Raw genomic sequence first — 25,224 nt, forward strand, 5'->3', positions numbered from 1 at the left:
TGCCAGTTGATTCCCAATCCAGAATACACCCCAAACCGCAATATCTCACAAATGAGAGGGTCTAGATTAATCTGTGGGTCTCGGACATATAAAACCGTTGCATCCGCGTATAAGGAAACTAATAGTGGACCTGTATGAAACTGCAATCCTCTGTGCAAGTGTTTTTCCTGAAAGTGCCTGACAAGAGGGTCCATGGCTAGAATGAACAACAATGGGGATAGTGGACAGCCCTGTCTGGTGCCGCGAGAGAGTGGGAAAGGGGGGGACAATGAACCATTCAATCTGAGCCGAGCTGTCGGCTTACTGTACAGCAGAGCTATGGTGGCAATGAGGCCGAATGGCATCCCCATGCGCTGCATGATAGACAAAATGAAATGCCATTCAAGGGAATCGTATGCCTTCTCCGTATCCAGTAGGACGGCCGCAGCTGGGATGTCAGGGTCGATTCTTTGCAAAGTACTGAACGTGCGTAGATTGAACGCCGTTGACCGGTGTGGTACGAATCCAGACTGGGCAGGGGGGATTATGGACTCCATCAATAGGGACAGCCGGCAGGCCAATGCTTTTGTCAGAATTTTGTAGTCCAGGTTAAGTAGCGATAATGGACTGTAAGAGCCACACAATAGCCAGGCTTTAGGAGGTAACACCTGCCGTTCCAGTGCCTCTCCATACATGGCAAGGAGTTGGGGAATCAGCAAGTCTCTATAGGCCTTATAAAAATATGCCATGAAGCCATCAAGTCCCAGCGCAGAGGAGCGCTTCAACGCAGATATCGCCTCATCTATGCTGTGCTCAGTTATGGAGACTGCCAAGAAGTCCTGCATAAACTTTTCAAGGAACACCAACGCAACCTCGGACAGATAACTCTCTTGTTCTGTGGTGTCTGGGCCTAGTTTAGTGATGTAGAAAGCCTTGAAATATGAAAGGAATTCCCACTGGATGTCTAATGGGTCAATTAGGCGTTGCCCCAAAGAAGACCGCAATTCGGAGATGAATGACTTACTGTAAGGGGCCCTGACCATTTGAGCCAGCAATCTGCCCGTTCTCTCACCTTCGCCATATATCCTAGCATTGTGGTATTTCCCCATGTGGAGTACCTCCCTCTCAGCGTTGTCCCTGAAACAGCTAGGAGGGAGAGCCTACGCTCGTCCAGGCCTGGCCCGGGCACTAGGAGTAGTGCAGTGTCTAACGAACTCAACTCCCGCTCTATCCTGCCTAATGTGGCGCGTAGATCTCGTAGGACACCGGCATTTTTGGATATGCACACACCTCTCAGGTAGGCCTTAAATCCCTCCCACAGCATTGCCGCTGTGTCCACTGAGCCAGTGTTAAGGGTGAAGTAATCCTCGATCGCCTCCAGCAGCTCCTCCAGAACAACATCATCCTCAAGTGCGCGGCTGGGAAACCTCCACTGTCGCTAATAACCCTCCGGTCGTGGCATCCTCAACATCAACAACACAGGGGAGTGGTCTGAGAATGTGCTCGGGAGTGTCTTCACTGTTTGGCACCAGTTGATTAAATCTGGGGAAACCATCCAATAGTCTAATCTGGTCCATATATTGTGGCAACTGGTGTAGTGTGTAAAGTCAGTGTGAGAGGACTGAGCTTCCTGCCAATGTCAACCAGGGAGAAGTGTTTGCAAAGCAATCTCAGTGCTTTCCTCGCACGCGGCTTGGGGTCTGGGGCCCTAGATGTGGAATCACACAGTGAGTCCTGCACAAGGTTAAAATCACCCCCTATCACAATGGGGACCGAGCCTAGTTGTGCCAGCTTGGAGAGCAGTGAGTAATAAAAATCCGGGAATCAACATTGGGACCATATATACAAACAAAGGCTAATTTACGGCCTAGCAGCATGCCCAGTACTATAACATATCTACCTGCACTATCATGTAAGACAGTATTCAAATGGTATGGCATTCCAGGAAGCCAAAACGACTTCGGAGGGGCCAGCAATTATGTCCTATCTGAGTCATGGAGGAAATGCGGGTGGATATTTAAAGAAAATCACCCTTGCGAACTCATGACAATCAATAATCTGCGCATAGAAAAAGGTCCCAGTGCAACTAAACATCTTCCTTCCCAAGCCCCCCTCCCCCCACCCAGCCTCTCAGCCCAACCAGAGAGGCAAAACCAATGTGAACGAATGATAGAATAAAAACAACAGTTCCTCTGCAATACAGAAAAATAACCATGGATAATATTTGCGGTAGTCACACAACAATCTGAAGGTATACACCATGAGGGATGGTGGCAACGCCCCCAGTAACGACGGGGCTGTGCACATTTAGTAGCAAAACAATGAGTTCACGAAGTCCCTGCAAAGCTAAAGACATCATATGGTACAACGCCAAGAAACCAAGTCAGTCGTGCCCAGCTCCCAAAAAAAGTTCCACGCTGGCATCCGAACCAGCCTGCGAAGGGGGCAATCTGTCAACTTCGGGAGGGCGCTGGTTGTTAAGTTTGTGCTTATGACAGAATTCCTGTACATCGTTGGGGTAATCCAATACACGAGAGAGTCCATTCGCCTCGACACGGAATTGAGCGGGATACATCAAACCATATTTGAGTCCTAAGTTACGAAGCGTCGCCTTGACTCCGGTGAATTTACGCCGTGCCTCTTGCACCATGAGGGTGAAGTCTGGGTAGAAGGATAGCTTGGAGCCCTGCCACAATATCTCGCCCCGCTCTCTCACCAACAGGAGAGTAGTGTTGCGGTCCCTAAAGTTCATGACCCTCGCTATTATGGGTCTAGGTGGACACCCAGGGTTAGGCCGAGGCCCCAATGTTCTATGTGCATGTTCAATCACAAAGCCGGCAGTAAAGGCCTCCCTCCCAAACAGGTCTATAAGGATGTTTTCCACCAATGTGTCCATGCGCCCAGAGGCTGTATACCCCGGAAATCCTAGGATGCTACGTTATTGCGGCGGCTGTGCGCCTCCAAGTCCTCATTCTTGACCGCCACTTCTTTGAGGATGCGCTCCATTCTATCAAGCCTCTTCAAGGACTGCGCTGCCCCGTCTTCCAGGTCAGAAGTGTGAGATTCCACCACATCTAGCCTCCGATCATGGACCTGTATCTTAGACCCCAGCTCCGCCATGTGCTTGTCCAGGGCATCAAACCGCACATGTAAAGCTCGGAATCCAGCTCTCATTTCCTGCAGAAGTGTACCCAGTTGAGTGGCGTCCCACTCCAGAGTGGCATCTTTCTGGCCACCCACAGCCATGGTGTCAGCGGGGTCTTGGGCCATGTCTGAGACCTTTTCAAAAGAGAGCAGCCATTGTTTAGGATCCCTGTGGCCCATTCCGTAAGACCCTCCACCGGGTATGAGATGGGCCCAATACCAGCATTCAGTCTGGGCGAGGCCGCAGAGGGGTCAAGATGGCGGGCCGAAACCGTGTAGAGCCCAGTGTTGACAGCAATCGCAGATGGGCAACCAGTGTGCTGGTCCAGCAGTGATAAAGCCCCCGGGCAGGGACCGGACATGCAACTCAGAGCAGTATTTGAGGCAGTGAAACTATGAACAGGGCAGCCTCCTAGAGAGCATTCAACGGGGCCCCATTAGTGTGATGCAAGCAGGTGACCTGGACTCTGTAGTGCGTGGGCGGAGGCGAGACTCATGCACATAGCGCTCCTTGTTGGTATGTGCTTGGTGGAAGAAGACCAGAACCTGCCTGCCTTTCCAACTGCAGGTGTGCAAGCCAGGGAGCAGCCAGCTCTGCAGTTTGGCTGGAAGGACTCAGTGGCGCATACATGGCAGCATCAGAAGTTTGGGCACAAGGTGGACGTGGGCCCCATGTGCAGCAGTGAAGCGTGTAAAAGCAGCATGAAAGATGAGGCCGAGCACCATCAGAGGAGGAGGGGCGGGGGGAGTAGCGCAGGCCGCAGCAGAGCGGGAGGAATTGCAAAACCAGTTGCACAGAAAACATCAAGGCATCAGAGTAAATTTAATGTTGTTGGCACAGTGGAAGATGTTGAAGATTGCCATCTTTAGACAATGGAGGTCGGCATTGTTCTCAATTAATGCATATCATTGTCATGTCTGCCATTTGATGAAGATGTTGTCTGATCTTATCGTTCTAAGAAACGTGAAAGTGTCAGGACATTCAGCTAATGACACAGATATGACACCTGATGCGACATTAGTTTGGGACAAGTGTCTACTTATCACCATGTCACGGCCAAATAAGAACAGACATATAGCCAAAATAGTATAGACTGTATTGACGTCCTCTCACCTCACTGTAAATAACAAAATAGGTTGATGTTGCCTTATGTTTTATAGGGATTGTTAGAAACCCAAAAGCAATAACTCCACTTCAACAATATATTGGGTGGTGTTCTGCGGGGCTACAATAACCTGTCTTTCACATTCAGTGCTTGCACATTGTACTAAGTTCACTGTGTAACCCATGGGTGGAAAAGCAAACCTTCTAGGACTACGCCAAAGTCGGATTTTAGGCAACAGTCTGCTTGCACCGCTTGCAGCCTATTTCCATCAAATTCCATGCCATTCAACCGCCTCCGGACAGTTTGACCCATATGTTGGTCTAATAGTCTGAGATGTGTGAGCATGTCCAAATTATGTATAGGACATTACAATGCTGTTGGCCACATGACTAGAAGTCTGAGTGTGGGAGAAAGCCTGCCATGTGTAAACTGAAGGATGTCCAATACGCTAGAACAAATTTGGAACAGAGGTGGTCTGTAAGATCACACAACAACCAAACACTCCATCTTTAAAATATCCCTTTGTCAGGAGGTATTTAAAGATAGGAAACTCCATCAGTGAAGTAAGAGGGGGATCCACTGTACATGACAGGCAGTGTGTGAGTTGTTGGTACTTCCGAGAATCCACATTTTAGATAGAAAATTAATCGCACATGGCATGCAATGATTTGAACGTAACATGACACAGCATGTGTTCAAGAAGCCCAATTCGCACAGCAGCCTAGCCATCCGAGTGAATGGTGGAGTTTCAAATCAATATGTGAGCATTGTGGGAAATAGGGACAGAGAACTAGAGAACTGCATTATGTGGTCTACCTTAAGCACCTTATACACTAATTTCCAAATCTGGAGCATAGTGTAGAATACAGTTGTGGGAAGAGACACGTGGCCTTAGACAGGGAGAAGCTTGGTACACTAGCTAGTCATCTTCTTTCATACTTGACCCATGTCGGCGGTTAGGTGCAGTGAGGTAGGAAATAGACCAGTTGTTACAGCTGGTGAGCAAGGTAGTATGTATCCATATGCAGAATTGCAAACCACACAATTCAGCGTACGTCTGCATCTTACTGAGTTCCCACTAAAATATAGTTTCCTTCCCTCAAAGGAACAATTTTATATCAGCGTTTTTTTTTTTGAAGAGTGTCTTTGGGGATCAGCAAGGGAAGCATCCTTAAGACAATGTTGTACCTCCGGGGTATAATCTTCTTGATAACTTGTAACCTATCTCATTGGGGCAAATTAAGGCGCAACTACCTAGGAAAGTGCCATCAAGACCACGGCTATGAGAGAATTGTTGATGTCTAGGACAATACGTTTTCCTTCCCTTAAGGGTCTGCTCAGCTCCGCCCCTCAATATTACAAATATTGCAAGGTTTGTGATAAGATCCTGGGTACAAGAGGAAAATGGGGTAAGGAGAGAGAGAGAGATACACTTCTGCAGGTTGGTTGTAGAGAAACCCGACCATTATTGTCTTAACCACTTGGATGCTAAGGCATGTTCCATGATTTACACTAAATTTCCATTGAAATCAATGGAAACTCCATGACGAGCTGGGCTCGTCATGAGCGTCGAAGGGGTTAAGCAAATCATCTGCGGTCAATCGCTCAGATGAGTGTCATTCACTAGCCAGTGGCGAAAGAGCACACAAATCAATGCAAGAATCGATAATGAGCAGGATACAAAAAAATGCAACAATAGAATCTGGATAGAGTGTGCAAGTAGGCTGTAAGTAGTCCATAAGCGTGCATAGAACCCAGTTCAAGAACTGAAGACAATGTAACCCCACTGCAGGGCTAAGAAGAAGGGCGCCTGAGTGTAGGTCTATAAAGCTTAGATTCATATACATGTGATAAGTCATAGACATTCCAGGGATATCAGACCAAGGGCATCAAGGGAACCAAAAAGAGATGAAATAACAAAAGAGAAAGACTGGAGTAGCTGGATGTGAAATAGTAAAAGTGAAGTAGTCAAAAAGCGATATTGCATGCCTTACGTTTTTTATACTTCCTCTGCCTACATTTACCCAGAGGTGTACCCACTAAGACTGGTCCTACTGTTGCTGCTGAATCACTAGTATTTGCTTGGTTCTGAAATCATTGACCTAAGCTATGCAGTAGACAAAGTGATCAAGCAATTGTGACTTGGTTTCTCATAAGTATCTGGAAGCAATCACTGTTATTTATTCTATGCTCTCTTAAGAGATTTTTTCACAATATTTCTGCGTGATATTTCTACTGTGTGGTGATGTCATTGTACGAAACCATTGACAAAGCATGGAATGTAATGACACCCAACACTGTGTGAAGTATGTGTGTTCCATACCATTCCTTGACAGTTGCTTTCTGTGCTCCTTAATTACCATTCATATCCCTGTGTCCTCAATAAATACTTTATTGCTCATACTTGAAGCTTGTGAAAAGCATCTTTACTACTTGTTTTCCAATGTTGTGCTCAAATTGTCTATGTTATTAGAACAAAGTATATTAGAGCAATTTGAAGTATTCCTAAGAATTGACCAACAAAAAGGCAGTCAGTGCACGGTGTTAACAGAGACAAACCTATTTAGTTATTCACAGTGAGGTGAGAGGACGTCAATACAGACTAGAATATTTTTTTGCTATATGTCTGTACTTGTTCATATGTTCTTATTTAACCTTAATATACGACTGATGTTGCATCATGTCTAAGATGCTGGTTTGATGCCTTTGAAAACTGAGGAGGGAATCCCGACATGTCAGCTTGGTAAAGTATGCAATTTACCCTCCTTCGCTTTAATTATGAGATCAAGAATTATAAGTTCACTCATGGACAAGGTTGCTATCTTTAGCATTTAACGAATTCAGGAAGAATTATACACTACTCTAATTTCCCTACCTAATGATAAGAATGTGATCAATTTATTTTTGCCATTCTATGATGTTGTTACTAAAAGGATTGGAGTGATACTGTATTGCAGTACATTAAGATTTGTGTACATAAAAAATGGGATAGGCTTGGGTCACATACACAGCCCATACCAATCCTACATATCAGTAGGCACAATTTATCTTCAAATTGAAAACATGTTGTGCCAGATACAATCCAGTTGAGGATTTCGTAGACAAACAGGTTTGCAAACTGACTTGCATTTTTTAATGCCACGGTTGTGCTAATAATTCACATCACAAAATGTGCACTTACAGGAGGTCGCAAGCCTCCTGCTTCATTAATATTTATTAGCCTGTGGCATTTTGTTACTTCCTGTGAATACCTGTGAATGCAAGGACAGAGGCCTGTTAGAGAAGCACATTTGGCATGCCCTTCTAAGCTTCTAAATTAGAATGGGTCACAAAAGCCATTTTTCAAGACAAAGACTTTGCGACTCACAAAATGTGTTTTTCAAATGAATATCTGTACTTTTGCAGTTGCAAAGTCTGTGAGTTTGTGCATTGCATGCTCTGCAACTACAAAGGCACTTTGTTCATTGGGCTCTAGAGTCCTTATATCGAAATCATATGATATTTCCTGAAAAGCCTTTTCAGTTTATGTTTATGATCCAAAACAAGAAACCCACTGACATTTACCAATAATGGTTAGATATGGCATTGTTTCTCGGATCACATGTTACACTTCTGATGCATCCTGATATCGAGATGAGATTTCAGTTTGGGATTGTGAACCTGTTCACAAGCCCAACTGCCATACAACAATACTTGCATCACACACCTGCACTGTATCATTCATTTATTCATTCCTTCAAAGCAGCCACTTAGGGCCAGATGCACTAACGTTTTTTGCGGGCGCAAAAAACATGTGGCCCATTTACTAATCCTATTTTGTCAGTCGCAAATCAATTTGCAACTCGCAAAATAGGATTAGCAACTCGCTACTAGGAAAGGGCGTTGCAAGGGCTTCCCTGCCTAATAGCGATTCCTGAAGCCATGCAATTGCGGTCCCAAAACAGTCGCAGGTTACCACCCTTTACAGAAGGGTGGTAAACCACTTGCAAACAATTCCCCTTTGTGAGTGTCCCTCAAAATAATTTTTTAAGGGTTTTTATTTTTTTAATGAATTCTGTTTTCCGTTAAGGAAAACGGGCTGCATTTATTAAAAAAAAACTGCCAGCCATTCCCAATAGGGTCGCAAATTGTGACAGCCTCATTAATATGCATGAGGCATGCAATTTGCGACCCCATTGGGAATTGCAAACAATGTCTCGGACATCCCAATTTGCGAGTCGCTGTTAGTGCACTGTAAGTTCATCGTCCATACATTTCACCCAAACGTTTTAGACCAGGAAACATGATTTGCTGTGTGCATTACCGACTACATATGTAGTCTGGTTCTCGAACTGCAAAAGAGTTTAAGAACTACTGTCATTTTAAAATAATATCAATCACTTTAATATTATGATGGTTTTCAAACTTGTTTATGAATCATATCTAGATGATCATCCTAAAGTGCAGCCATACTCAAACGCAACCATTATGGCCTTAGTATGGTGCTATTTTTGTAATTTTGTTTTATGAAATGCCCTGGGAGATCATGGACGCCACAGCATTTTTTGTTTTTACAAATCTTGTAATACTTTTGTCTTATTTAACTTATTTTCTCATTTAGCATCGTGAGGCTAAGCGAGCCCAACAGCGCAACACAGTGGTTCCAATTTTCTTTTATCTTTGAAAAACGTTTGGGTGGGGCAATGAAGATACAAAGCGCCATTAAATATTTTTTTTGCTTTTTGCCAGGTGGGCAAAGCCACCTCCATGCCATTAACATGGGCATCACTCAGTGCCTCCAGTCTTTCATGGAGGACAAATGCAGATGTTAGCTGCTTCTGTGTCCTGTTCACAATTAAGAATGGCACACCAGGTCATGTGTCAGCTACCCGCTCTGATGTAAATGGGGGAAAGAGAACAAGGGCATCTGATAACTGGCCCTGTGTTCTTTTTAGGTCTCCCCTAGCACTGCAGCGCATGCGCTGCTCGCTCTGCAAGATCTATTGTTGTCAAGTCGATTTCGGAAGTGGAATGCAAGCTGCGCCCATTCTTTCAATTGGCGCGTGTCATACTTTATGGTAAACACTGGCCTGCCATTGAAAGTGATGCTTTTGGGTGACCGCCCTGTCTCCTTTAGGCCCCACCCACCCGAACTGGATCCTTTGCTTCTCGGCTGTCATGAGGGTATTTGTTATCTCAAGGAGGCATGTAGTAACGGATCATGTTTCTGAACAAGCAGCTGCCTTTCCGCAATGGCGAGCACTTGTTCCTCTATACTTGCAGTTCATTAAATTACTTTGCACCCGTGAGTGATGACAGGGGTGCTCTCTTTGCAGATAAATGTGAATCCCATGCAACTGACACCTTGTGGCTAAAGTTGCTTCAAAGGAAAGAGGCCCGAGTAAATCTTGAAATTAAATGTTTTATCACTGTGTCTGTCTGCACAGCCGGCGGAGGCCTTGTGGAGCTGCCACATCCCTGTCACGGAGAGCTACAGGAGCAGCTTGGCCATGGACTATCATTTATCACATCCTCATTCATCCGGATCCTGTTACTCAGGGGTAACATGAGTCCGTGCCTGTGACCTCCTCCTCAGTCCTTTTTGAGAAATGCCCTGTCACCAATTCTTGGGCCCCAAGCCAAGGATTCCCCCATTCCCGTGTTCACAATTTAGAGGGCCCAAGTCAGAAGGTTAGGTAGAAAAATGGGTCTTTATATTTGCCTGAATGAGACACCTACATCATGTTGGGCAGATGCATGCTGATTAAGCTTGATGAATAGTTTGACTTCGGATTTCAGAAGCTAGGCGAGCATAGCAGATAGATCCATTATTACGAATGAACTGGTTGAGAACGACTGTGTTTTCTTTAGCAGAGACGCTTAGTTGTGGGCGAGACACCAGCAAATGTATGAGTTCTCATCAGAAGATGATAACAAGCATTTGCAATGCAATAGGTCTCGCATTTATGCGAGTTTGACCTGTTGGCATTGTAAATGACAATGTCTTTTATTTATGTTTTCAAACATAAATAAAAGGCATTGCCATTTACAATGTCAATAGCTTAACCTTGAGTAAATGTGAGACCTATTGCATTGCAAATGTTTGTTATACTTGTGGACAGGGCACTGGCTGCTTATCTTTCTCCCATCTCAATATCAGTGACATGGAGTCCTGGGCAGGAATAATAGGAAGGCATAGGTGGGGTGAGGGTAAACTAAGGATAATTTTTTCTCCCTTGTTACAACCAGGGAGGTGGAGATGAGACGTCCCTCCGTAGTGCTTTTGTAAACTGGAGAAGCAGAAGGGTCATGGGTCATGCATTTCATTCCCCAAATATTAGAAGAAACGGGGACGCTTTATTACAGCTTCCTGCATGCTCTTTGTCAAGGCTGTTTAGAAATGGCTAATATGTCCCTCCCTGTGATAGGCCACCAGGGTGGGACACATAACTGGTCCAAAACCTTGTGCAAGACCAGGGTGGTTTTGTTTCCTACAGATAACACAACACCACACAGCTTGACTATAAGGTCAGTGAGTCGGGAGGGGGTGTCCTACATTCCTATCTGCCCCCTTGTCGATGCCGTGCAAGATTTTCATTCTGAATAATTGTGCCACAATAAAACTTGTTATTTGTAGTACTTGTTGCTTATAGATGTACTTTCAAACATTCGTTAATATGGTTAAAGGCCAAATTCCAGGTTTTTGATGTAATACAGACTGTCATTGCTCCTCCCCCACACTAAACAATAGTAATAAATTACTTGCACATCAATGAATACACAATGTGGCATTGCATCTATTGTTAACAGCATTTTTGGCTCTCAAATACACAGTATATACTCTGGAAAAGGCCACTGTGCTGTTAACCATGCTTAGCATAGCACATTAGTAGAGGCGGTATGAGAGGCATCAAAGGAAATAACCACTTTATAAAATGTGTTTCTCATTTTCATGTAAAAAGGCAACTGTAAGAAAGACATCTAAATGTGTATTTCCTGGTAATGGATTTTTTAAATATATGTGTCAAGAAACCCTTCTTCTGAATTTATCACAAAAAGAATGTCATTTCCTAGAATCTGAAAGGAACATATAGCTTCGAAAATAAAATGTGATGTCGTAAAGGCTATGAATATTTCTTGAATAAAAGTAATTTCATTATCAATGTGTAACCCATGAGATTATGGATTTTAAGACATTATCGATGTGCATCTACTGATATTAGGGATTTTAACGAAAATCGTGCATTTCAAGACATTAACAACGCGTATCCCCTTAAATGAGGCATTTTAAGATACAGCAGCAGACTGGTTGAAATGTGTGTTCACATATTTTTGTAGAGCAGGAAACGGCATAGCCACAATTCTGGGTAGCCTTGACAAAAACGGATTCTAACAGTAGTATACAGACACGCCTTTCCACCGAACGCATCTTTAAGCTGCAAACACTTACTTCATTAAAGTCAAATCCCACAGAATTTGAGCACCCATCGCTGTCATTTTCCAACCAGTTTTGTTATTAATTTTAGCGCTGGATGTGGAAGAACCGGAGTGATCTGTGCAATAGATTACACGTGGAAACTACTCAAAGATAAGGTAAGATACAGGATATGTTAACGAATTTAATTATATGTATGCTTTTGCTTGATTAATAAACTTTGATTCACAGGTGTATTTCTCTCTCCCTCTCGCTCTCTCTCAATATATATATATATATATATATATATACATATATATATATATATATATATATATATATATATATATATGTATATATATATATATATGTGTGTATATATATATATATATATATACACATATGTGTATATGTGTATATATATATATATGTGTGTGTTCTAAAACGAGAAAAAACCTCTAAAGCACTCTAGTAACGCAATAGATACCTTTCAAGACATAGTCAATGAAGAGTTGAGTCCATTAAGGTGCACAAGCTTAAACCGACTGACAAGTGTACTCTTACTAAAGAGCAACAAAAAGCATTGAGTTATTTAAAGAAAGATACAAGTATAGTATATAGTTTCATGAACATGAGACCTTGAATCAATTGGCAGATTGGATTGTTACGAATTTATCCAGAAATCTGATTATGTAGCAACTAGTGGAAAATTTCAAATGATACTTGCTGACTGGCGAGACAAGGGGATTTTAGTGTATGATGAATGTTTGTTTTTGAATTGCCAGCATCCTCTGGTACCTACGTTCTATCATATCACCCACATCCATAAGAATGCCACTCGGCCCCCAGAACGTCAAATTGTCTCCTCCAAAGCAAGTTTATTGGAGAATGCATCTATTTACATTGATTATTATTTGTTCCCCTTTGTGAAAGACTTGAGCTCGTATAAGAGTTACGAAGTACTTTTTGAAACAGATTGATGGAATTAAGTGGGAGGCTGATTTCATGATGATAACTCTTGACATTAGAAGTGTATACACTTGCATCTCACACACAGATTGGATGGAAGCTGTGAACTACTTCCTCTAATTTAGACCCTTGAAATTCTACCAATCTAAACAGATGATGCTAGAACTCTTTGAATTCAGCCTGTATGAGTGCCTGTATGAGTGCATTTTCCTATTTGGGGGACATTACTAAAAGGAAAAACAGGGAAACACAATAGGCACCTTCTGATCCCACAGCAATGCAAATATGTTCGTAGGTTGATGGGAGAAGCAGGTGGCCTATCTGGATCACCTCAGGGAATGGATAGAACATCTCATATTAAGGGTATGTTATATTGATGACTTATGTGTTGTCTGGAAGGACGACTGTGACAAAGCTAAAAAGTATTTTTCAATTTTGTATCAGAACAACTAGAATTTACGATACACAGCACACCTGTGTAAACAGAAGGTCCGCCTCTTTGATTTGACTTTAACCATTTGTGATAACACGATCAAAATTACCCTATATAGAAACCCAATGCGAGAAATAATGTCTTACTTGATATCAGAAACCGTTCCAAGAGTCTGAAGTAGAGCATCCCCTAGGGGAAGTTGCTGGACACCAAACACGAAAGCAGTGACAGTAAGGATTTTGACAAGGTGCATGCAGTAGGAGATGAGATTAATGAATGATTTAAAGTCAGAGGGTATCCTGCCTCAGTATTGGAGTAAAAGTGAGAGTCACGCAATATTCACATCAGGACCTATTCATGGATATGGTCAAACTACAGAAGAACCAGTGGTCATGTTTTAAACTGACTTTTTTGCAGACGCACCTGTAATTTGAAGATATTTTGCAGAAACTGGCACCTAATAAGATCAGACAATATAAGCAGACATACACTTAATGTACAGCAGCAAATAATGTACCAGAGAAGTATCTCTTTATGGGATTCTCTAATACAGAACCACTTTACAACTAGGGATGGTGTCCAATTGGATAAGTTCGAGACAGGATTGTACCCATGCATGAACTGCAAAGCATGTAGAAACAGTGGGAATCGACCTTGTATACAGTATCAGGCAGAAAAAAAAACGTAAAAATCACAAAATTACTCAATTGTAACACTGATTGTACAGTGTATTGCCTTACATGTTTGTCTAATAAATAAATACATTTGTAGCACTGCACACCACACCAAGAAGTGCATTTTAGAACCCATGTGGACAACAACGAAAGGAGATCCATCATACCCAGTGACAAGGTATTTTCAGGTGGCTCGTAAACCTCGATGCTTCTGGGGATATCTGAGACACACCGCCCTATTAACTAGGAATTAGACTCATCCTTGCTCATACGACGATAACGATTTATAAACAGAACTATGTTATCTATTTTGGAAGCCAGCGTTTAGAAATGTAAATGGACACTCGCTGGCACTGACTAACCTTCTTCCAAACTATGCATTTGGTGGAAGAAAGGGGAGGGCAGCCAAGTTGGCTTACATTTCTTGGTATTTAAGTAGCATTGCGTGCCCCTCGCACTGGAACTGAATTTGTAGATTTTGAGTGTTTTTATTCATCCCGGCTGCCACATCTTCAGGACACGAGCTCCAAAGGCTAGGTACAAAAAACATTCAACCTGGACTACAATGTGAGAAACTAGAACATCGATTCTCTAGTCTAACTGTTTGTGATCTGCTGATAACAGGTTTACGTTGCACACCATGGTGGATATGTTTGCGTGAAGACAGTTTGGCATCCTGTATGGTACTTAGGAGGACGTTGACAAACCTGCTGGTGTGCGCATCCAGAGTGCACTCCATGTGGCTAAGCACCACGTCCTGTTGTTGAAGTGATTCTCACCCTTCCATGTGCAGCTCTCCGTGCTGGGGCTTGTTTTGTTTGGTCTTGTCTATAGCTTGAAATGCCACTCGGACCAAGGATTAGACAGTACAGCACAGCCCTCAGATCTGATGCTGGTGCAGTTCTTCTGCAATGAGAAATGCGCAGAATACTGCAAGTTACAGCCTGGGTCCTCGATGGCATTAAGGTCTTCTTGGCTGTTTGTGCAATGGTCACCTTCGGAGATTTTTGTTGAGTTATGCTTTGTCCTGCCTGTATTGTCAGAATGCGCAAGTGGTGCCCTCGGGGTGGCCCAGGTTGCATGTTGGGAGGACGCACTCATTGCTTATCAACTGAATCCATTGATGCAGAGGCACGTCCCCTCTGGAGGGTGCTCTGGTGTAGGGGCCAGGACTCATCACAGGTGTCTCCTTCACGTAAGGCAAGTAGGGCCTGCCACCTCCTGAGAGAAGGTATTGGCTTGCTCCTTCTTCGTCCTTCAGAGGGGCAAATCTGGTATTCAGGCTCCCACAGCACCACAGCATTCTACGGCTCTCTGGGTGGCCTGTCCAATGAGTCTCTGTTCCCCCGCGGCCCTCACTCACTGGTTACCAGCACCCACGCTCTCTACGTTGCAGCATTACAAGTTTATGCCCACCACTTTCAAATGTCACCAGCCACCACTGCTCATGACAGTACTGTGCTTCCCTTGAAATTCTTTTGCCTAGATAAGATAGTACCCAATGAGAGATGAGGTAGCAGGACTTTAATGTTACGCATATTGTTATCTAGATTCATCATTCATTTACAGACCAAGACTCTAAATGCACTCAATAAAGATGAGGAACTGGCTGTACATTTGGCTAATGGGTACCATTTACTGCTAAACTGTATATAAGATTAGGGAAGGAATTGATAAGACATATTCGCTTGTATTTTGTAGACCTGATTGATGAGTATGCTATTCTGGTTATTCAATACATACCTGAACATTATTTTACTAAAGATAATGTCATTGATTATCTTAAGATGTATATCCCATTGTATTTATGGATTTGAATAAAATTAAATGAATTTGGGATTTTTATCTCACTCAGTTCCAATCGATTGGAAAGCTATAACACACAGCATCTTGTAATAGACTATAATGTTAGATATTCTCCTACCCTAATCAGCTGCTTCAGATTTTATTGTTATTTTGTATATTTTAATGTTTGTTATTAATCTGTGTCAGACAGAGGGAGGAAGGTAGTTTTTATAATTTTCTCATTGAGGGCGTGATTGTCATGGAATTTTAAGACATTTGTATGTGTATATCATGAATATATGTTCCAGCGAGGTCATTTTGCAGTTTCATTGGTGTATATCAATTAAATACTCTTTATGAGACAAGCACGTAGCACTTTAACTAGGTAAAGATGCCTGAAATATATTTTCTTAGGCCTTTCTTCATTTTGCTTCTCTGCATGAATGCTGTTGCAAGGATTAGCCCACTTGGGGCAGGATTAGTATAGGATAGAATGCCAGTGGAATGTGAATATCATCACTGTATGTTTAGTAACAGCGTTTGCACTTTAACTCTTAAATATCAATATAATCTATTTGATATGGAAAGCTGGGAGCACTTCTACTAGACCAAGATGCCTGAAATCCTTCAATATATTTCATATCCCTCTGTGGTCTTTCTCTGTTTCTATATCACCAATATTTTGCACATTAAGTAGGGTGGAGGAACGCATTTCATAGACATAGTGACCAAAGTTTGTAGCCAAAATGCATCTGTTTGTTTGCACATTCCTGAAGGTGAATAAACCAGTGTTTGGAGAATATCCCACCAATGTGCTTTAGAAGTTTTTTCTGGTTTTGGAACATTGGATGTGAGAATCCACTTTCACGTAAAACGGCCCGATAGGATTTGCAGTAGCAAGTGGAATTCAAGTTGGCAAAATCTATCTATATCTGTATATATAAATGCATACTTATAAGGTATATATGTATGTAAGTATATATATATATATATATATATATATATATATATATATATATATATATATATATATATATTGCAAAACATTTCTCCAAGAAGAAATCAGAGGCCAGAGGGGATATCAGGGATCACAGCATGCTTTATTCAAATGCCCACAGCGGCGGCGAATGCATTTCGGCTATAACGGCCTTCCTCAGCGCCCAACGCTGTTGCGAGTCCTGCACCAATGTTCGCCATTCTGCTTCAGTAAGGGCTCGCACTCAAAGCCCCTCCCCTTTATGCAGTCGGCACACCTGAAGATGTTCGAAAAGGTAAGCGAACTTCAAATCCCAACATGCACATATATATACATATATACTACCTTTTACCGTGACTTTTTTGTATTTATCATGATATTGGCACAGATTAGGAATATTTATACGTTTTAAAACATTTTAATTATATATGTTTAATCGTGTTTATTCTGTATTGCTGATACTTATCTTATCCTCACGTGTGCAATGTATCTATTTGATTTTAGCGTAATGGTCTGTCATTGATGTATTTATAGATTTTAATAATGAACAGCAAAATAACTATGCATTATCATGAATGTATTACGCTTAACGCATTTATGCAATGATTTATATAGTGTTTCCACTATGTCTATCACACAACAGGCACTTTTGCACTTTAAAAATGGGTGGCCAGCCCCCATGACGGTGTCATGTGATCAAGGCTTTTGGTAGCCGAAACGCGTCATGGCTGACTGGTGTTGGGCAAATAAGTAATGTACACCAAAGATCGGGTCTCGCTTCATCCTTTGGTTCGGCTGAGTATGCTGAGTTTTGGACGACAACATACCGAATATATATATATATATATATATATTCACTGAAAAAACCATAGGTTTCAGGAGTTATATAGTTAGGAATTAGCTTTTAAAAAACCTTTGAAATTCACTCAAAAAACTATAAGTTTTAGTGGTGTTATAGTTAGCTGGACATTTTACTCATACAAAACCATTGAAATTGCTCCTATATAGTTAGTTGTACTAACTATATTTCGCGCACCCGCAATCCACTGCTGATGATGTCACATATTAGATCATTCATGACATGGTCAGTGACATCACTGATGACATCTCAAATGACATCACTGATGACATCATCCAGTGAATGTGGTTTGCTTCGTTATTTAAATATGCATTATATATATAGCAATTTGCATTGAAGAATAAGTGGATATATATAGATAAATATTTGGATGGAGGATTTAGTAGCAGTGTAATTGACTGTTTACTTGACCAATTTATAATGTCTCACTAAATATAGTGGATAGTGACTAAACTGTGTGAATATCTGTATCACTTTGTCAGTTGTTGTGTAAACTGATTCTACAGTTGGTTACTAGCTATGTGAAAGTCTATATTAGTTATTGATTAGTTAACTGAGTATTTGTATGGGAGTGTGAAAGTGTGTGTGGTTCGGCGGGGGGTGTGTGACTGTCCAAAGATGTGTGATAAGTTGATTCAGTAGATATATGAAGTTAAAACTACATGTTCTAACAGTTGTTTGGGTGAGTGAATATCTTTATGGGTGTGGTGATGAGCAAATATATTTCTCAATGGTACAGGTCCAACAAACTAGAAAAATAAAAGGCAGTGTATGTGTCAGTTGTTGTATATAAATAAGTATACATAAGACACAATGATTGTGTGAGTGACTGTATGGATAACTGTATACTTGTAATAATGATTTTATAATTCACTAAGTATGACTTACTATCTAAATGAATAGAAGAAGTGGTGTTTGTATAAGTGTTTTGCTAAGTAAATATGTAAGTATGCTCCATTGTTTGCATAAGTGAGTAGGATGACTTCATATGTGAATAGGATGCGTGCTGTTGTTTAATGTCGATATAGATGTATAAGTATTTTTGATAGTGTTCTATTGTTCATTGACAGCATGTATGAGTGAATCCATAGGTAAGTGATTAGATGTGTGTATACATCTATGAATCACTGAGTGGATTTTTAGATACTTGTATTGCTGTGACAATGGATTTAAATATGATACTCTGTATTTTACAAAGAGTGATGAAAAATTGTAATAGTGTATGAAAAGGTGTATGTGATTGTCACGTGGATGATGTCATCAGTGATGTCATCAGTGATGTCATTTGAGATGTCATCAGTGATGTCACTGACCATGTCATGAATGATCTAATATGTGACATCATCAGCAGTGGATTGCGGGTGCGCGAAATATAGTTAGTACAACTAACTATATAGGAGCAATTTCAATGGTTTTGTATGAGTAAAATGTCCAGCTAACTATAACACCACTAAAACTTATAGTTTTTTTAGTGAATTTCAAAGGTTTTTTAAAAGCTAATTCCTAACTATATAACACCTGAAACCTATGGTTTTTTCAGTGAATTTCAAAGGTTTTTGAAATGCTAATTCCTAACTATATAAGGCCTGAAACCTATGGTTTTTTCAGTGAATTCGCAAGGTTTTTTTAAATGCTAATTCCTAACTATATAAGGCCTGAAACCTATGGTTTTTTCAGTGAATTTCAAAGGTTTTTTAAATGCTAATTCCTAACTATATAAGGCCTGAAACCTATGGTTTTTTCATTGAATTCGCAAGGTTTTTTAAATGCTAATTCTATTAGCGGATAACGTTTTTATATATTAAAACGTTTTTTAAATCTCAAATTCCTGCTTTGCTAACAGAGTTTTAAAGCACAGGCCCTTTTGTCTCTGGTGGCCATCTTGGGAGACTGCATATCAGAATTATTTTTAATGAAATATAAGAGGATTTGAGAAGTCACTCAAAATGTGCAGTAATTTTTCTTTCTTCAGCACTAATCATATTTTCTATGGCAAAATGAACCCCCTCATGTTGTTCCTTTGCAAATTAAATGTTTTAAGTGTTAACACTTTATTTCAATCAAGATGACTTCAGGTGTGCCATACTTTTGTCATAAGTAAGACTGTTAGCGCTCTAGTTGTTCTTTAGAACACTCTGGGACATTCTGTCATTGGGCTATAGTTGGGCTACATCTGGCTGATATTTGGGCTACATTTGGTTTTTTTTTTCTCTGGTGGCCATCTTTGGGCTACATTGGGCTACATTGGGCTACATTGGGCTACATTTGGGCTCTAACATATATATAGCCCAATGTAGCCCAATATATATTTTTCAAAGTTAATTTTCGTAAAAACCACTGGAGCACATATCTTGAGACATAGCAAAGGCACATCGGGCTACCAGTCCCTACAATTTTGCCAAGTTTGGTGGAAAACCATTCAGCCGTTCGGGCTAAAAGTGAGTCCAACCGCCCTATGGAAATTAACATGGGGAAAACACGTTTTGGGACCCCCTTTTATCTCGGCCCCCGCTTGACGAATCCCCCCCAAACTTTCAGGAAAGGACCGGAGCGCCGCGAGGCAAAGTTAAGGAAAATTCCTCAACCGGCGCCAAAGTTATTCCCAATAGAATGTTGCGATTTCCCTATGGAAAACAATCCTAACTATATATATACAGCAAGGAAGGTGATGGGGCCTTCCGATATGTGAAGGCCCCATCACCTTCCTTGTTGCACCCGCCTGAGAAGAGTGAACGGCGCTTTGATGGAATAGAGCGTCGCAGATGTACTGCATTTCGCCGAGCACCGCCACGCAACGAGATGTAACGAGCCCAGAAATGGCGAGCATCCAGCTTGTGGGGAGATGACCATATACCTCTCCCTTGCTCCAATACCATCACGCTGCCTGGCTGGCGAGGGGTCTCCAGGACAGGGCCGTTGCACGACTAAAGAAAACTTTGAACTTGTACACAATATGTGAGTAGGCATCACTTGCAGGACTACAAGTACCATCAGGCACTGCGCACATCCAGGGACGTGCAATGAACATAAAAGAAGGGTATTTCCTGCTACTACCCTGCATTTCAATTCGTCCTCCTCTGAAGAAGAAGGCAGCCGCCTTCGAAACGCGTCAGGATACAAGACGAAGCAGGACAATTATCATGAACCTTGTTCCCGGTTTTCTAGCTATTTAGCGACCTGTCGTGAATAAAGCCTTGCCTGGAAGCCCCGTGAGTGTGGTTGGTGTTTTACACTTGAGCTCTCCCATATCGGAAGGCCCCATCACCTTCCTTGCTGCACCCGCCTGAGAAGAGTGAACGGCGCTTTGATGGAATAGAGCGTCGCAGATGTACTGCATTTCGCCGAGCACCGCCACGCAACGAGATGTAACGAGCCCAGAAATGGCGAGCATCCAGCTTGTGGGGAGATGACCATATACCTCTCCCTTGCTCCAATACCATCACGCTGCCTGGCTGGCGAGGGGTCTCCAGGACAGGGCCGTTGCACGACTAAAGAAAACTTTGAACTTGTACACAATATGTGAGTAGGCATCACTTGCAGGACTACAAGTACCATCAGGCACTGCGCCCATCCAGGGACGTGCAATGAACATAAAAGAAGGGTATTTCCTGCTACTACCCTGCATTTCAATTCGTCCTCCTCTGAAGAAGAAGGCAGCCGCCTTCGAAACGCGTCAGGATACAAGACGAAGCAGGACAATTATCATGAACCTTGTTCCCGGTTTTCTAGCTATTTAGCGACCTGTCGTGAATAAAGCCTTGCCTGGAAGCCCCGTGAGTGTGGTTGGTGTTTTACACTTGAGCTCTCCCATATCGGAAGGCCCCATCACCTTCCTTGCTGCACCCGCCTGAGAAGAGTGAACGGCGCTTTGATGGAATAGAGCGTCGCAGATGTACTGCATTTCGCCGAGCACCGCCACGCAACGAGATGTAACGAGCCCAGAAATGGCGAGCATCCAGCTTGTGGGGAGATGACCATATACCTCTCCCTTGCTCCAATACCATCACGCTGCCTGGCTGGCGAGGGGTCTCCAGGACAGGGCCGTTGCACGACTAAAGAAAACTTTGAACTTGTACACAATATGTGAGTAGGCATCACTTGCAGGACTACAAGTACCATCAGGCACTGCGCCCATCCAGGGACGTGCAATGAACATAAAATAAGGGTATTTCCTGCTACTACCCTGCAATTCAATTTGTCCTCCTCTGAAGAAGAAGGCAGCCGCCTTCGAAACGCGTCAGGATACAAGACGAAGCAGGACAATTATCATGAACCTTGTTCCCGGTTTTCTAGCTATTTAGCGACCTGTCGTGAATAAAGCCTTGCCTGGAAGCCCCGTGAGTGTGGTTGGTGTTTTACACTTGAGCTCTCACATATCGGAAGGCCCCATCACCTTCCTTGCTGCACCCGCCTGAGAAGAGTGAACGGCACTTTGATGGAATAGAGCGTCGCAGATGTACTGCATTTCGCCGAGCACCGCCACGCAACGAGATGTAACGAGCCCAGAAATGGCGAGCATCTAGCTTGTGGGGAGATGACCATATACCTCTCCCTTGCTCCAATACCATCACGCTGCCTGGCTGGCGAGGGGTCTCCAGGACAGGGCCGTTGCACGACTAAAGAAAACTTTGAACTTGTACACAATATGTGAGTAGGCATTACTTGCAGGACTACAAGTACCATCAGGCACTGCGCCCATCCAGGGACGTGCAATGAACATAAAAGAAGGGTATTTCCTGCTACTACCCTGCAATTCAATTCGTCCTCCTCTGAAGAAGAAGGCAGCCGCCTTCGAAACGCGTCAGGATACAAGACGAAGCAGGACAATTATCATGAACCTTGTTCCCGGTTTTCTAGCTATTTAGCGACCTGTCGTGAATAAGATAAAATAATGAGGTGAGCAACCCAATATACCCTTGCGGGTTCGGGCAATATTCGTTATGAAAGGAAATTGGACCAGCAAGGGACTTTATTTAAGTATACTTTGACAGCGTGTTAGGACTCTGTTTTATTAAATCTGAGCACCTAATTGTAATCAGTCAACCGCTATGTTACTTTAATAACTTCAGATCATAATCAATATATACAATGTTACCACACTAACAAAGTAAATAATGCAAAAACCAGGGTTTTGTATTGTCTGAATATTATTATTTACTTTTTCAAGACAAAAGGTATGATTTTTTACAAAAGAAGAAGACAAATTCATACAAAAATAGGGTACATACATAAAATGTTCACATCAAATATACACAGTGCAAATTATATAGTTCTTTAGTATATCTGAGAAAGTCCAGACTGCTAAACACAAGATAACATCGTGATTTCAACAAAACAGAAGAAAATCAAAAGATGGTATAATGAATTATATGCAGGCTTGGACTAATTAGTCGACGTTTCGGTCTTTAAAAGATTAATCATCAGACCTTCATCAGGACAAGGAATTTCTACATATAGTAGATGACCCTCTGTTGAAAAAACAAAACTTTCATTAATAAATGTTTTACCTGGTTAAAAGAATTTTAGTTACATTACAATACCTAATTAAAAATAGGTTACAAATTCTATACAGTCGGTGTGGCGGCTGCACAAAAATCAGTTATATTCAAATTGGAACCATTATTTATCCTACAGTTAGACACAGCATATCTACATTTGATTTAGAAACATTAGTGGTCGTGAAGTTTAGCCAATCATAAATCACTCACTTATGTCGAATAGATTCTTATTTTCTACGTGGACAGCGTACATCAAACTATTAGGCTGATTGGCGACAAAGAAAATGATTTCTTGTACATCAGAATTGCTAAAAAGAAATAAGGCAGAAGCTTTCTCAGTTGCTGTTGATTTAGGGAATATGGAAGGTGTTAGCCTGTAATGGGCACTTGAATTTACCTTGAATTATCAGTTGTAGTTTTTTATGTAGTTCATCAATCTACTAAGCGACTCTTTATTTCTGTTTAAAAAGAATTAAAAGAAAACCATAGTCAACATTCTTAGAGTTAAATAGTGTGCGCATACTTATGTGCATGGACGTTGTCTAAGTTATCACAGTTACATTTGTGTTTTCATTTATAAACTTTAAGAAATATTTTAGAGGTGTGCCAAGCCTAGCAAACTTATTGTTTGTATTAGATCAATATAGTGTTTTTAAGACACGAATAGTTGCATCTATTGCAGGTTTTTTAAGAAATTTGCATCTATGTTGGTCTTTTCAAAAAAAAACTTTCAAATTTGACAAATTACAGAATGCGTGAAGTTTAAGATAGTTGATGTAACTTTGGTTTCAAACGTGCTCAGAAAACGTTTAAATCTAAATTCGATTTCAATACAATTCGGCAAACTTATATAGTACTATGCCACATTACTCACTGGGCAAAAGTTGGAATTGCGGCAAAGATTTTGATAGCGTAGCACCACAGCACAGTTCTGGCGTAGGCTTGCGGGGAAGTCGCGCTTTAAGTCCAGCACAATTTATCGATGCGAATAGCAGGCTAGGCGGGAAAGGAAACAACAGGTTTCCACATTAGGTGTTTTGCTGACTTAGAGCAAAAAGCCAAAAGTGATCTCTTTAACTTTAAGCGCCTAGTCACAAGTCTATTACTTACTTTAACGCAGACGATTTGAAGGCAGCAGTGGTCCTCCTCTCTTCGTGTCAACGAACCGCGCAGCAATGTTAGTTACTGCTAGCAACAATGTTACTTTGATAGGACGTCTTTTAAATGCACTGATGATGCCGCCCCGTTTGCACGTGGTGTTACGTGATAACGAGGTGCGGCTGACTCCGCCTCCTATTTCTTATTGGATACAGCAGTGTACCATAAGGAGAGCTCGACTCGGCAAAGCGGCCGCGGCCATCTTAACCTATGTTTGTTTTGGTCATATTAGTATAGGAAAGATCGAGAAATCGATATTGTGTAATCATAATTTATACTGCTTGGCTCATTTTATACATAGTTAGTTCTTTACGATTACGAATTAGAATTTCTGTTATTCAAGGCATTACTCGATTTATTTAATGAGTTTGGTTATTCGTAGTTTAATGGTCGTTATATATGTGTCTCGCAAAATAGTACTGGAAAATACATATGGTAGCTTACATCAGTTCAACATGAAAGTTTTAAGTACAGCAACTGTCGCCTCATTGAGGGCGCTCCCATTCTATTGTATTGGCCACCAAGGAACAGACAAATATTTTTTAGTCAAATAATATATCGTATACAATAGATGTATTAGTCACAATACAGTAACATTTACCCGAATTCGATATTAAAGCTTATTCAAAAGGTAAAGTCAGAGGTATGGAGCTATGATACAGTAATGAGAGAAGGGAAACAGTGTTATTCATGTTAAGCAAGCTAAAGTGTGCCACTCAGTACAGGTGTTCATTCCATTTTTGACACTATCTGCGATTTCCATCCAGCGGTTCTCTTTAATGGTCAGAATTTTGTCACCATTTTTATGTCTGATGGATGGCTTAACCACATCAATGACCCACCAGATCATGTCTCTCTCAGAGTGTTTTGCAGTTGAATAGTGATCAACTAATGGTGCATTTTCAATGTTTCGTCGAATTCGAGATTGATGTTGAAGAATTCTCTGCTTTATCATTTGGGTGGTTTTGCCAATATATAATTGTCCACAGGGACATCTGATACAGTAAATTACATTACATGTTCTACAGTTGGAGAAATGTTTTATATTCATAGTCTTACCATTCATATCAAAGCTTTTCATGTTAGCTGTGGTATTGCAGGCAGTGCAGGTGTTGCATTTATAGTGTCCCAATAATGGGGACAATTGTTTCATATTGTCCACCACATTAGGATCCGGAAGGTCATAAGCATGAACCAACCGATCCCTGATGTTAGGGCCTCGTTTAAATGCGAACATTGGTCTGTCCCTT

General features: G+C 41.7%; 1 protein-coding gene across 1 annotated transcript in view; it reads left to right on the plus strand.

The window, feature by feature from the left end:
- The window catches only part of PTPN22 (protein tyrosine phosphatase non-receptor type 22), a 533,173-nt gene that overhangs the window by 272,413 nt on the left and 235,536 nt on the right, over positions 1–25,224 (plus strand). The window contains exon 9 of the mRNA XM_078644425.1: positions 11,735–11,801. Coding sequence (XP_078500551.1) covers positions 11,735–11,801 — 67 coding nt within the window. The remainder of the gene's footprint in view (positions 1–11,734; positions 11,802–25,224) is intronic.

The sequence above is a fragment of the Lissotriton helveticus genome, chromosome 5_1 (assembly GCF_964261635.1).
Source record: "Lissotriton helveticus chromosome 5_1, aLisHel1.1, whole genome shotgun sequence".
NCBI lineage: Eukaryota > Metazoa > Chordata > Amphibia > Caudata > Salamandridae > Lissotriton > Lissotriton helveticus.